General features: G+C 50.5%; 1 protein-coding gene across 1 annotated transcript in view; it reads right to left on the bottom strand.

The window, feature by feature from the left end:
* Nucleotides 1-13,402, bottom strand: part of LOC137528587 (uncharacterized) — a 122,359-nt gene that overhangs the window by 24,722 nt on the left and 84,235 nt on the right. Inside the window, exon 6 of the mRNA XM_068249933.1 lies at nt 12,810-13,008. Within this exon, the coding sequence (XP_068106034.1) occupies nt 12,810-13,008 (199 nt within the window). The remainder of the gene's footprint in view (nt 1-12,809; nt 13,009-13,402) is intronic.

Here is a 13,402-nt window from a genome sequence, read left to right as displayed (position 1 = left end):
GTAAAGTACAGTTCAAATGAAAACAAAAAGGCCAGTCCAGGCCAGCAGCTTACATTCAGCTTTCAATATCAGGAACACACCAAACTCCATGTGCAGCCTGCACTTTCTCTCCAGAGCAAAAACCAGCTTCCTGGAATCAAACGTGAAGTCTTTCTCAGCAGACTTCCAGACCTTGCTGGTCACACCCACTCTCTCTCCTCCTACTCCAGCCTTTCAAAGCTGCTCTGTTAACCCTGTGTGAGCCTTCTCCAGCAGAAGCCCACATACACAGAGCAATCGATCCACCCAGGATCTGGCGACCAGATGCGCCCGCCCACTCTGCATCTGGTCAGCTCCGGACCCAAGTAAGGTTTTTAACCTCTGTCCATGTGACAGACAGCCAAAACCTTTTTATTCCGGAGCTGCTACTGGATGTAGCGTCTGATCCCAGGTGGAATGTACCTCCCATCCAACACAACCTGGGACAAATCGATTACCTCCTGGGTATCGACTTTGTCACATACTCCCCCCCTCTGTTCGATCCCGTGGGATCGGACACAGTCTGCGGCAAGACAGAATGCCCTTGATAGAGCATCTGCATTGCCATGCAGTCTTCCAGCTCTGTGCTCCACAGAAAAATTAAAGGGCTGTAATGCCAGAAACCAGCGCGTTACCCTTGCATTTTTCTCCTTGTTTTGAGACATCCATGTGAGAGGAGCATGGTCGGTAATGAGGCGAAAGCGACGGCCCAAGAGATAGTACCGCAGAGCCTCGAGTGCCCACTTGATGGCCAGACACTCCCGCTCCACGATACTATATCTTTCTTCGGCTGCGGTCAGCCTTCGACTCAGATACACAACTGGGTGCTCCTCTCCATTGACGATTTGGGATAGGACTGCTCCTAACCCCACAGCTGAAGCATCTGTCTGTACCAGAAACTCTTTTTTAAAATCAGGCGTGATCAAGACTGGACCCCTGCACAATGCCTCCTTAAGACCTTGAAAGGCTTCTTCAGCCTCCTGTCCCCATGCACCCATGGAGGAACTTTTCCCTTTTGTGAGGTTTGTAATGGGAGTGGCCAAAGTGGCAAAATTTGGAATGAACCTCCTATAATAGCCCACCAAACCTAAGAAGGTCCTGACCTGCTTTTTCGTGGTAGGCCTAGGCCAGTCCCTTATGGCCTCCACTTTCTGCACTTGGGGCTTAATCAGACCTCTCCCAATTGTGTACCCCAGGTAACGAGCCTCCTCCAACCCTACTGCACACTTCTTGGGGTTCACTGTCAGCCCCGCCTTTCTAATGGCATCCAGGACCGCCTGGACTTTTGGAAGGTGGCTTTCCCAATCTGTACTGAAGACGACAACGTCGTCCAAATAAGCCGCAGCATACCGCTGATGCGGCCTGAGGATCTTGTCCATCATCCTTTGAAAGGTGGCTGGGGCCCCTTGCAACCCAAACGGCATCCTGACATACTGAAACAGCCCTTGGGGAGTCGAGAAGGCTGTCTTCTCCTTGGCTGATTCAGATAAGGGCACCTGCCAATATCCCCGGGTCAGATCTAAGGTGGTGACATATCTTGCGGGGCCCAGCCTTTCGACTAACTCATCTACCCTTGGCATAGGGTAGGCATCAAATTTTGACACCTCATTCAATTTTCTGAAGTCATTACAGAAACGAATGGATCCGTCAGGCTTCGGAACTAGAACTATGGGGCTATTCCATTCGCTGTTGGACTCCTCAATAACCCCCAGTTCCAGCATTCTTTCTACTTCCCCTGCTATGGCCTGTCTGCGAGCTTCAGGTATTCGATAAGGTTTAAGGCGGACCTGTACATGGGGCTCAGTCACAATATCATGCCTGATGACTTGGGTACAACCCGGAAGTTCCGAGAACACCTCTCGATTCCGTAAGAGGAACTCTCGGACCTCCCGTTTCTGTGAAACAGACAGCGCCTCAGCCACCTGTACCAGCTCTATTCCACCCTTGGTGGATTCTTGAGTAACCTGGGAAGCTGCAAGAGCCACCCTCTCTTTCCAGGGCTTCAGTAAATTCACATGGTAAATCTGTTCCGGCTTCCTCCGGCCAGGTTGGTAAACTCGGTAATTCACCTCCCCTACCTTCTCAATAATCTCATATGGTCCTTGCCACTTAGCCAAAAACTTGCTTTCAACCGTGGGAACCAACACCAGGACCCGATCCCCAGGACTGAAAGCTCGCACCTTTGCTGACTTATTATAAACACGAGACTGCGCCTCCTGGGCATGTTGCAAATGCTCTCTGACTAAAGGCATCACTGCTGCAATCCTATCTTGCATGCCAGACACATGTTCAACAATACTTCTGTAGGGGGTGGCCTCTTGCTCCCAGGTTTCTTTGGCTATATCCAAGATTCCCCGTGGGCATCGCCCATACAACAACTCAAACGGCGAAAAACCTGTGGAAGACTGAGGGACCTCCCGAATTGCAAACATTAAGTAGGGCAAAAGGCAATCCCAATCTTTGCCGTCCTTGTCCACTACTTTCTTTAACATATTTTTTAAGGTTTTGTTGAATCTTTCCACAAGCCCGTCCGTTTGAGGGTGGTACACTGAAGTACGAATCTGATCGATCTTCATCAGTTTACACACTTCTTTCATCAATTTTGACATAAATGGGGTACCCTGGTCTGTCAAAATTTCCTTTGGCAAACCTACTCTGGTGAACATGTGGAACAACTCACGTGCAATCACTTTAGACGACGTATTTCTCAGGGGAACCGCTTCTGGGTAACGAGTGGCATAGTCCACTACCACCAGAATGTATTGGTGACCGCGTGCGGATCGAACCAATGGCCCAACTAGGTCCATGGCTATCCTTTCGAAGGGAACTTCGATAATGGGCAAGGGGACGAGCGGACTTCGAAAATGGGGAGCTGGAGCACATCTTTGGCATTCGAGACAGGATTCACAGTAAGCTTTTACATCTCCATGTACCCCAGGCCAAAAGAATCGCTGTAGGACTCGGTCCCTAGTTTTTTCGGTACCCAAATGTCCCCCCAGGGCATGTTTGTGCGCTAGGTCTAGGACCATTGTGCGATACGACTTAGGCACTACGAGTTGTTCCACAACCTCACCCTGAATTTTACAAACCTGGTACAGCAAGTCTGATTGTACCGCCAAATGAGGAAATGCTTTCTCAGCCCCGACCACTTGGGGTTCACCGTTCAACACCTTGACATTTTCCCACGCTTTTGCCAGCGTAGGATCCCTTAGCTGGGCCGTCCCAAAGTTATCCCGAGAAACCTCCAGCTCTGGTAGGACCGAGCCCTCAGAGGTCTCTGGGGATAACTCAGAGTCCCCAGCAAACACCTCCAAGGGAGAAAACATTTCATTACCATCAATTTCTGTATTATTTTTAGATTCCAGCTCTCTTGAGCCTCCACAGTTATCCCCTTCCCACAAGTTCCAGAACAGTGGAAAGTCCCTCCCCAGGATGACACTATGTGCCAAGTTCGGGCTCACCACTATTTCCTGAGTGGCAGGTCCACAGTTTGTTTCAATGGTGAGAAGGGCGGTGGGGTATTGTTTAGAGTCCCCATGAACACATTGTACTGTGACCCGACGATTCCCCAGCCAGGCCGGGTCCACTAAACTGGAATGCACCAGGGTCACCAAGCTACCAGAGTCTAAGAGAGCCTGGACAGTTTTTCCAGCAATTTTTACCACCGCCAAATGAGAGTCACAGCTTGCGATATACACAGGTCGCGCAAACAAGGACCTGCGACGAGTGTAATCGCACTCCATGGGTTCAACTGCCTGAGGACAGTTAGCAGCAATATGTCCCCACTCTTTACATTGCCAACATTGTACCGGGGATCGACTTCTTACCATTGTGCCTGGTCGACCTCGGCCTGCAGAGCTTGGCTCACTGACCACACCCCCCACAAAGTCAGCTTTTGTCTTACCAGTTCCCTGGGGTGCTGCCAGTCTCCGGGTAGCTGAGCGCTGTCCTGTGGCCCAAGCCAAAGAGTCCTCTGCAGCCAGATAACGTTCCAGCAGCGCAATGAGTTCATCAGCTGACTGTGGATCTGCATGACTCACCCACCTTCGCAAAGCCGGCGGTAGGGAGCGCAAGAAACGGTCAATGGTAACTCTTTCGACGACCTCCGGAGCTGTTAACTTCTCAGGTTCCAACCACTTCTTTACCAAGTGGATTAGATCGTGCATCTGGGACCTTGGAGAGCATCCGGCTGAATAGGACCACTGGTGAACTCGCTGGGCTCGCACCGCCGGGGTGACACCAAGTCTACGCAGGATCTCCTCCTTCAGCTTGTCGTAGTCTTTAGCATCCTCTAGGGCAAGGTCGAAGTAGGCCTTTTGAGCATCCCCAGTCAGGAATGGCGCTACCAATCCTGCCCATTGCGTTTTAGGCCAGGCTTCCCTCTCCGCTGTCCTCTCAAAGGTATGGAGGAACGCCTCGACGTCATCATGAGGAGTCAGCTTCTGCAAGAAGTGGCTTGCGCGGATGGTGCCTCCACTGCCAGGTACCAGCAGCTGTCCCTCTTGGTTCCGAGCCACCAGTTGTTGCACCAACTCACTCACTGCTTTCCTGTCAGCCTCAGCAGTATGACGATCGGCCTCCGCAGCTGCAGCCAGACTCTCACACAGGGCAACCGCTTGCTGCTGTACTGCCTCTGTATGTTGTTGCAGGGCTGTGTTCGTTTTCCGCTGCTCAGCATTAGCCTGTTGCAAGGCCGCATTCGCCAACACCAGCTGCTTCACCATTTCATCCATGCTGCTGTTCAAATTTTTAACTCTTGCGCCAAACACACTGTCGCTGTAGGCATGCTAAGTTGCCCGCTCTCCGCTTTGAGACAAGACATGTCTAAGATGGCGTGACACCTGTGAGGGATCAGCTGCAAATGGTGAGTACTCAGCGGGAGATAGCAGCACAGACAGGTGTATTTTCCAAAACAAACAATAGTTTATTGGACAGCAGGCTTCTTAAACAGCAGTCTTTTGGCAGTTTGTAAAGTACAGTTCAAATGAAAACAAAAAGGCCAGTAGCTTACATTCAGCTTTCAATATCAGGAACACACCAAACTCCATGTGCAGCCTGCACTTTCTCTCCAGAGCAAAAACCAGCTTCCTGGAATCAAACGTGAAGTCTTTCTCAGCAGACTTCCAGACCTTGCTGGTCACACCCACTCTCTCTCCTCCTACTCCAGCCTTTCAAAGCTGCTCTGTTAACCCTGTGTGAGCCTTCTCCAGCAGAAGCCCACATACACAGAGCAATCGATCCACCCAGGATCTGGCGACCAGATGCGCCCGCCCACTCTGCATCTGGTCAGCTCCGGACCCAAGTAAGGTTTTTAACCTCTGTCCATGTGACAGACAGCCAAAACCTTTTTATTCCGGAGCTGCTACTGGATGTAGCGTCTGATCCCAGGTGGAATGTACCTCCCATCCAACACAACCTGGGACAAATCGATTACCTCCTGGGTATCGACTTTGTCACACACCGTATTACCTGGCATGCAGCATAGGCCCTGCGGAGCTGGGGCTGTGTAGCTGGAGAGGAGAACTGCCACTCAGCCAAGGAGGAGGAGGACAGCGAAGAGCATGTAGCAGGAGGAGAGGAGGTGGCAGGAGGCCTGCCTGCAAGCCGTGGAGGTGTCACAATTTGGTCCGCTGCGCCCTGCTTGCCATCGTTCACCACCAGGTTCACCCAATGGGCTGTGTACGTAATGTAGCGGCCCTGCCCGTGCTTGGCAGACCAGGCATCCGTGGTCAGGTGTACCCTTGACCCAACGCTCTTCGCAAGAGATGACACCACTTGCCTCTTAACTTCACGGTGCAGTTGGGGTATGGCCTTTCTCGAAAAATAAGTGCGGCCTGGCATCTTCCACTGCGGTGTTCCGATGGCCACAAATTTACGGAAGGCCTCAGAGTCCACCAGCCGGTATGGTAACACCTGCCGAGCTAACAGTTCCGCCACGCCAGCTGTCAGACGCCGGGCAAGGGGGTGACTGGCCGAAATTGGCTTCTTCCGCTCAAACATTTCCTTCACGGACACCTGACTGCTGCTGTGGGCAGAGGAGCAGGAACCGCTCAAGGGCAGAGGCGGAGTGGAGGAGGGTGCCTGTGAAGGTGGAAGGGAGAAAGCGGCAGAAGCAGATAATGCACCTGATGGAGGAGGAAGAGGAGAAGGAGGGTGGCTTTGCTTTTGTGTGCTGCTGCTGCTTTTGCTCAGGTGGCCATCCCATTGCTGTTTGTGCCTTTTCTCCAGGTGCCTTCGTAAGGCACTTGTCCCTACGTGAGTGTTGGCCTTTCCACGGCTCAATTTTTGTTGGCAGAGCGAACAGATGGCTTTGGTCCGATCTGAGGCACACACATTAAAAAATTTCCACACCGCTGAGCCACCCTGGGATGTGGGCACTATGGGGACCTCAGCAGCTGATGCTGAAGGGCAAGTTGGCTGGCTGTACATAGGTGGCAATACATGGTGCCGGACTCTGCCACCAGCTGTTTCTGACGAAGAGCTGCCCCAGCTTCTTTCCGCAACTTCTCTCCTCCTACTACTCTCTGACTCCCCCTCTGAACTGTCCCCCTCTTCATCTCCTCTATTGGGAACATACAGAGGATCCCTATCATCGTCATCATCGTAGTCATCCTGCCCAGCTTCGCTTGACTCAGAAAAATCCAAACATGCACCATCAGTAGGTCCTTCATCCTCCTTACACGTTACATCCATAGTGTTGCCGCGTAACGCAGACATATGAGCTGGTGAAAATTCATCTGGCTGTAACAACAATGGCTGTGCATCAGTGATTTCACCACTAAATAATTCTTGCGAAGTGTCAAATGCAGCGGAAGTGGTGCTAGTAGTAGCGCTGGTGGCTGAGCAAGATGAGGTGTTCTGTGTCGCTAAATACTCAACCACGTCCTGACGATCTTGGGACGTGATGGGACGTGCCTTCTTCCGAGCACTGTATTGTGGGCCAGGTCCACACGAAATTACATTTACACGACCTCGCGCAGACCTGCCGGGTGGCCTTCCTCTGGCTCTGGCACTACCTCTTCCTCTACCTGTTTTGTCCATATCGGGTATGCACGGAGTGGTATATCACACTGCGTGCACTCACGTAGGTAGGTGGGTTCACTTAACTGCACAGGTATGCGCACTGATGCGGTGGGTTCACTGAACAGAACAGGTATACAGTGGCGGGTTCACAGAACAGGTATGCAGTGGCAGGTTCACTGAACACAACAGGTATGCAGTGGCGGGTTCACTAAACAGGTATACAGTGGCGGGTCCACTGAACAGAACAGGTATGCAGTGGCGGGTTCACTGAACACAACAGGTATGCAGTGGCGGGTTCACAGAACAGGTATGCAGTGGCAGGTTCACTGAACACAACAGGTATGCAGTGGCGGGTTCACTAAACAGTACAGGTATACAGTGGCGGGTTCACTGAACACAACAGGTATGCAGTGGCGGGTTCACTGAACAGGTATACAGTGGCGGGTTCACTGAACACAACAGGTATGCAGTGGCGGGTTCACTAAACAGGTATACAGTGGCGGGTTCACTGAACAGAACAGGTATGCAGTGGCGGGTTCACTGAACACAACAGGTATGCAGTGGCGGGTTCACAGAACAGGTATGCAGTGGCAGGTTCACTGAACACAACAGGTATGCAGTGGCGGGTTCACTAAACAGTACAGGTATACAGTGGCGGGTTCACTGAACACAACAGGTATGCAGTGGCGGGTTCACTAAACAGTACAGGTATACAGTGGCGGGTTCACTGAACACAATAGGTATGCAGTGGCGGGTTCACTGAACAGGTATACAGTGGCGGGTCCACTGAACAGAACAGGTATGCAGTGGCGGGTTCACTGAACACAACAGGTATGCAGTGGTGGGTTCACTGAACAGGTATGCAGTGGTGGGTTCACAGCACAGGTATGCAGTGGTGGGTTCACTGAACAGGTATACAGTGGCGGGTCCACTGAACAGAACAGGTATGCAGTGGCGGGTTCACTGAACAGAACAGGTATACAGTGGCGGGTTCACAGAACAGGTATGCAGTGGCAGGTTCACTGAACACAACAGGTATGCAGTGGCGGGGTCACTAAACAGGTATACAGTGGCGGGTCCACTGAACAGAACAGGTATGCAGTGGCGGGTTCACTGAACACAACAGGTATGCAGTGGCGGGTTCACAGAACAGGTATGCAGTGGTGGGTTCACAGAACAGGTATGCAGTGGTGGGTTCACAGCACAGGTATGCAGTGGTGGGTTCACTGAACAGGTATGCAGTGGTGGGTTCACAGCACAGGTATGCAGTGGTGGGTTCACAGCACATGTATGCAGTGGTGGGTTCACTGAACAGGTATGCAGTGGTGGGTTCACAGCACAGGTATGCAGTGGTGGGTTCACAGCACATGTATGCAGTGGTGGGTTCACTGAACAGGTATGCAGTGGTGGGTTCACAGAACAGGTATGCAGTGGTGGGTTCACAGAACAGGTATGCAGTGGCAGGTTCACTGAACAAGTATGCAGTGGTGGGTTCACAGCACAGGTATGCAGTGGTGGGTTCACTGAACAGGTATGCAGTGGTGGGTTCACAGCACAGGTATGCAGTGGTGGGTTCACAGAACAGGTATGCAGTGGTGGGTTCACAGCACAGGTATGCAGTGGTGGGTTCACAGCACAGGTATGCAGTGGTGCGTTCACAGCACAGGTATGCAGTGGTGGGTTCACAGCACAGGTATGCAGTGGTGGGTTCACAGAACAGGTATGCAGCCAGACAGGAACAAGTTAAGCCTAACTAATCTTTCCCTGAGAGACAGTCTGCAGCAGCTCGCCCTACTCTCACTAACGCAGGCAGCACACGAGTGACCGTAATGGCCGCCGCTGCCTGCCTTAAGGGGGGGTGGGGCTCCAGGGGCTAGTGTAGCCTAATTGGCTACACTGGGCCTGCTGACTGTGATGTAGAGGGTCAAAGTTGACCCTCCATGTGCATTATGGGGCAAACCGAACTTCCGCAAAGGTTCGCCTACGGGACGCGAACGCGAACCACTGAAGTTCGCATGGAACCGTTTGCAGGCGAACCGTTCGGCCCAACTCTACTCCAGACAACCATGCAACGCGTTTCGTAGGTATATTCCGTCTTCCTCAGGCAATAACAAATAGGAGTACACGCAGTACAGTCTCAAGGTCACCATAAGCGCTTATAAATAAACCTGTTGTTGTTAAAAAGCTGACAGTATCTTGTCTACTTCAAGGAGGCGAGTCCACCACCACCTCCTGAGGAATTTTAAACTTTTTAGTACCTTTTACTAGGCTGGCGCCTCTGTTCACTCTTACATTACCAATATCCACCCCTGGTGGAGGGGTCGCTCCCCATCTCTTTTTTCCTGATCTACAGAGAGCGACTTTTAATCCTGAGTGAGGACAGGTTTAATCTCCTCACCTGCCTGGACAGTGGTTACCTAGGAGGTAACCCACTTTTGTGAGTATATATACTATATACCTTTCAATTCCAACCTATTGTTTTGCTTACTACACTATATTGGGCTCTCGGTGTCCCCACTTTTGTTTATCGTTAGACTGCTTTGATTGGTCCTCTGAGGAAAAGCTTGTACCTGATTGGTGGTGTATGCACTGGTAATAGCATGGGTTGTCCCACCTTTATGATTCTTTGAACCAATGGATACATTACAAACTTTACTGGCCACTGATAGGCTGAGAGCAGGGGCTTGCCCATGCATGTGCCTGCAATGATTGGCTGATCAGGAGAGAAACCAGAGGCTGCAGCTGCATGGAAACTAATAATAAATTAAAATAGCCAAACTGGGACTAGGGCAGTTTCTAGGCTAAAATGCACCCAGGGCGAGGGTGCAAAAATTGCGCCTCCCCCCTGCCGTGGAGGTATAGGTTCCCGCAGTATAGGTTAGCCAGGTCTAGTTGCACTCAGTATAGGTAGCCAGGCATAGGTGCCTAGTATAGGTAGCCGGCTATAGGTCCCCCCAGTATAAGTATCCAGTCATAGGTGCCCCAGTATAATTGCCCCAGTAAAGGATTAGCCAGGTATGTGCCTCCAGTATAAGTAGCTAGTATAATTGCCCCCAGTATAGGTTAGATAGGCAGGTGCCCCCGGTATAGTTTAGATAGGTAGGTGCCCCCAGTACAGGTTAGCCAGGTGGGTGCCTCTAATATAGCTAGCCAGAATAGTTGCCCCAGCATAGGTTTGATAGGTAGGTGCCCCCAGTATAGGTTAGTTAGGTAGGTGCCTCCAAGATAGGTAGCCAGTATGGTTACCACCAGTATAGGCTAGCTAGGTAGGCACCCCAGTATAGGTTAGCTAGGTAGGTGCCCACAGTATAGGTTAGCTAGGTAGGTGCCCCAGTACAGGTTAGATAAGTAGGTGCCCCCAGTATAGGTTAGATAGGTAGGTGGCCCAGTATAGGTTAGATGGGTAGGTGTCTGCAACGTAGGTTAGATAGGTAGGTGCCTTCAGTATAGGTTAGATAGGTAGGTGCCCCCAGCATAGGTTAGATGGGTAGGTGCCCCCAGTATAAGTTGGATAGGTAGAAACCCCCCAGTATAGGCTAGATAGGAAGGTGCCCTCAGTACAGGTTAGATAGGTAGGTGTCCCCAGTAAAAGTTGGATAGGTAGGTGCCCCAGTATAGGCTAGATAGATAGAACCCCCCAGTACAAATTAGATAAGTAGGTGCCCCAGTATAGGCTAGATAGGTAGGTGCCCCCAGTACAGGTTAGATAGCTAGGTGCCCCCAGTATAAGTTGGATAGGTAGGTGCCCTCAGTATAGGCTAGATAGGTAGGTACCCCAGTATAGGTTAAATAGGTAGGTGCCCCCAGCACAGGTTAGATAGGTAGGTATCCCCAGTATAAGTTGGATAGGTAGGTGCCTCCAGTATAGGCTAGATAGGTAGGAGCTGCCAGTACAAGTTAGATAGATAGCTGCCCCCAGTATAGGCTAGATAGGTAGGTACCCGCAATATAGGTTAGATAGGTAGCTGCCCCCAATATAGGTTAGATAGGTAGGTACCCACAATATAGGTTAGATAGGTAGCTGCCCCCTAGTATAGGTTAGATAGGTAGGTCCCCGCAATATAGGTTAGATAGGTAGCTGCCCCCAGTATAGGTTAGATAGGTAGCTGCCCCCAGTATAGGCTAGATAGGTAGGTGCCCGCAATATAGGTTAGATAGGTAGGTGCTCCCCCTCCATAATGGAGGGGGAGTCAGCCTTGGGAAGGGGCGGCCCAACCTCTCCCTCCCTTCCTCTCCCAGGCCACCCTCCGTGCTCCCCCCTCCGCTGCAGAGTTAGCGCAGCAAGAAGCACTATAAACAGTGATCAACTCACCTTCCTGCATTCCAATCGCCAATCATTTGCTGCTGGTCTCCTCCTCTGCATAGCCACTTATACACACTCTACTTCCTGCTAAACAGGAAGTAGTGCGTGTATACACAGCTATACACTGTTTACATTGCTTCTTGCTGCGCTAACTCTGCAGCGGAGGGGGGAGCACGGATGGGCGGCCCGGGAGAGAAAGGGAGGGAGAGAAAGGGAGGGTGTTTCATGTGGTGCAAATAAAGTCAGCACAAATGACTACTGTGCAGGAGACAAGTTATTAGCAGAATGACCAGTAACATAAATAACAGTAATTACTGGAAACAGGAAGTAAACCCCACAGTCATATATCATAGAGTTGTACTTGCACAAACATAACATCCATAACAGTCGGGCCACCCTCCCCGCGGCTGCAGCTCCCTCTCTATTACAGCCCCCCCTCAGCGCTCAGGGTGGCCTCACGGGCTGCACAGCCCTAGAAACGGGCCTGACTGGGACACACAAAGATCTGCCACGGGACAGTGGGATGTACCCTTCAACCCTTGACAGTCCCACTGGAATCGGGGCGGTTGGGACATGCAGGGATAGCAGTTGCCCCTAGAGTTACAGGAGGTAGCATGGAGCTGCTGTGGGCATACCTCCCAACTTTTTGAGATGAGAGACAGGGACATTTAAGCCACACCCCTGCCACACCCCTCGTCACGCATACCATAAAGATTCCATAAGGGCTCTTTTACATTAGGGCAGATTTTCTGCGTTTCAACGCAAAGGATAAAGTTTGCGTTACCCAAGGTGAAATGAAAGTCCATGGACTTTCATTTTAGCTTTCACATATAATGCAGCCTTTTTGTGCGTTGCGTTACACTGCACCCAGGCGCAGTTTTTCGGCCAACGCTAGCTTTCAATGTAAAACGCACACTATGCGCGTTTTTAATCCGTTAACGCAGGCAATCAGTCCCAGAATGCAACAGAGGAACAATGTAGAAAGTTGAAAACTAAAAGAAAAAAAAATTACCTGCGTTTTCCTATGTCCTGTAACGCATTGAAAACGGATTAAAAACGCACACTCACTGCAGTGCAACGCATATCAAAACGCATTAAAACGCATACAACAAAACGTATGCTTTGAGCGTTCTCCAACGCAAGCTCTGATGTGAAAGAGCCCTAAGAAAAATATGTTGCTTTATCATTTAAACCACACTGGTCCTTTCTGTCCTGGTTCATTTTCCTTCATATTAACATTTTACAATTAGTAATATATCAATTTAAAGGATGGGAATAAAGTTTAGAGTCAATCAAACAAATGTTTTAGTAGAGAAATATATATTTACATAGAAAGAGGGACAAAGTCCTGAAAGAGGGACAGATGAGGAGAAAAGAGGGACAGAGGGACAGGGCTCCCAAAGAGGGACTGTCCCTCCAAAAGAGGGACAGTTGGGAGCTATGCAATCAGTACAGAGCTACTTACCATCAGAGTGAACTTTTCCTCGTAGGGCTCCACTTTAATTGCTAGAAATTCTTTCGAGGCATATGTAATGTTTTTATCTGGATAACTAAGTAATGATATCGTGAAGTTATGTACATCACATTCATCGCGACAAAACCAATCCACTGAGATGACCTGGGGCACCCCTACTGTCCAGCTTCTAGGTCCAATCATACAAGAGCTGCCAATAAAATCATAATTGTTATTTTTATGTGGATCTAACACAACTTCAAAATTGCAATGTGTATTGATATAAATTGGTACTCAGTAGGGGTTGGAGGATGAATCTGTCTAATCCACAATGAAGCCGTTGAATCCTGTAAAAGATTGATTCAAACCCCGATGCCTGTTCTAAGCCGATGAATCTCGATGCTGCATCCCTGCGCGTTCACCACTCCCACTTCTCTCCTCCGCTTGCCCCTGTCGTCCTCCGCTTCCCCTCCCTCGCATTGATACAACCAGCGGCATACCTAATCCATGCATTCCAGAGTGGAGCGCAGACCTCTCTGCTAAAGACAACTATACCTAGCTACCTATACTGAAGGCACCTTTACCTAGCGACATATACTGAAGGC

This window comes from Hyperolius riggenbachi, chromosome 8 (genome assembly GCF_040937935.1).
Source record: "Hyperolius riggenbachi isolate aHypRig1 chromosome 8, aHypRig1.pri, whole genome shotgun sequence".
NCBI classification, from domain to species: Eukaryota; Metazoa; Chordata; class Amphibia; order Anura; family Hyperoliidae; genus Hyperolius; species Hyperolius riggenbachi.
Note: the sequence above shows the minus strand (reverse complement) of the source record. Positions and strands in the feature narration are given on the sequence as shown.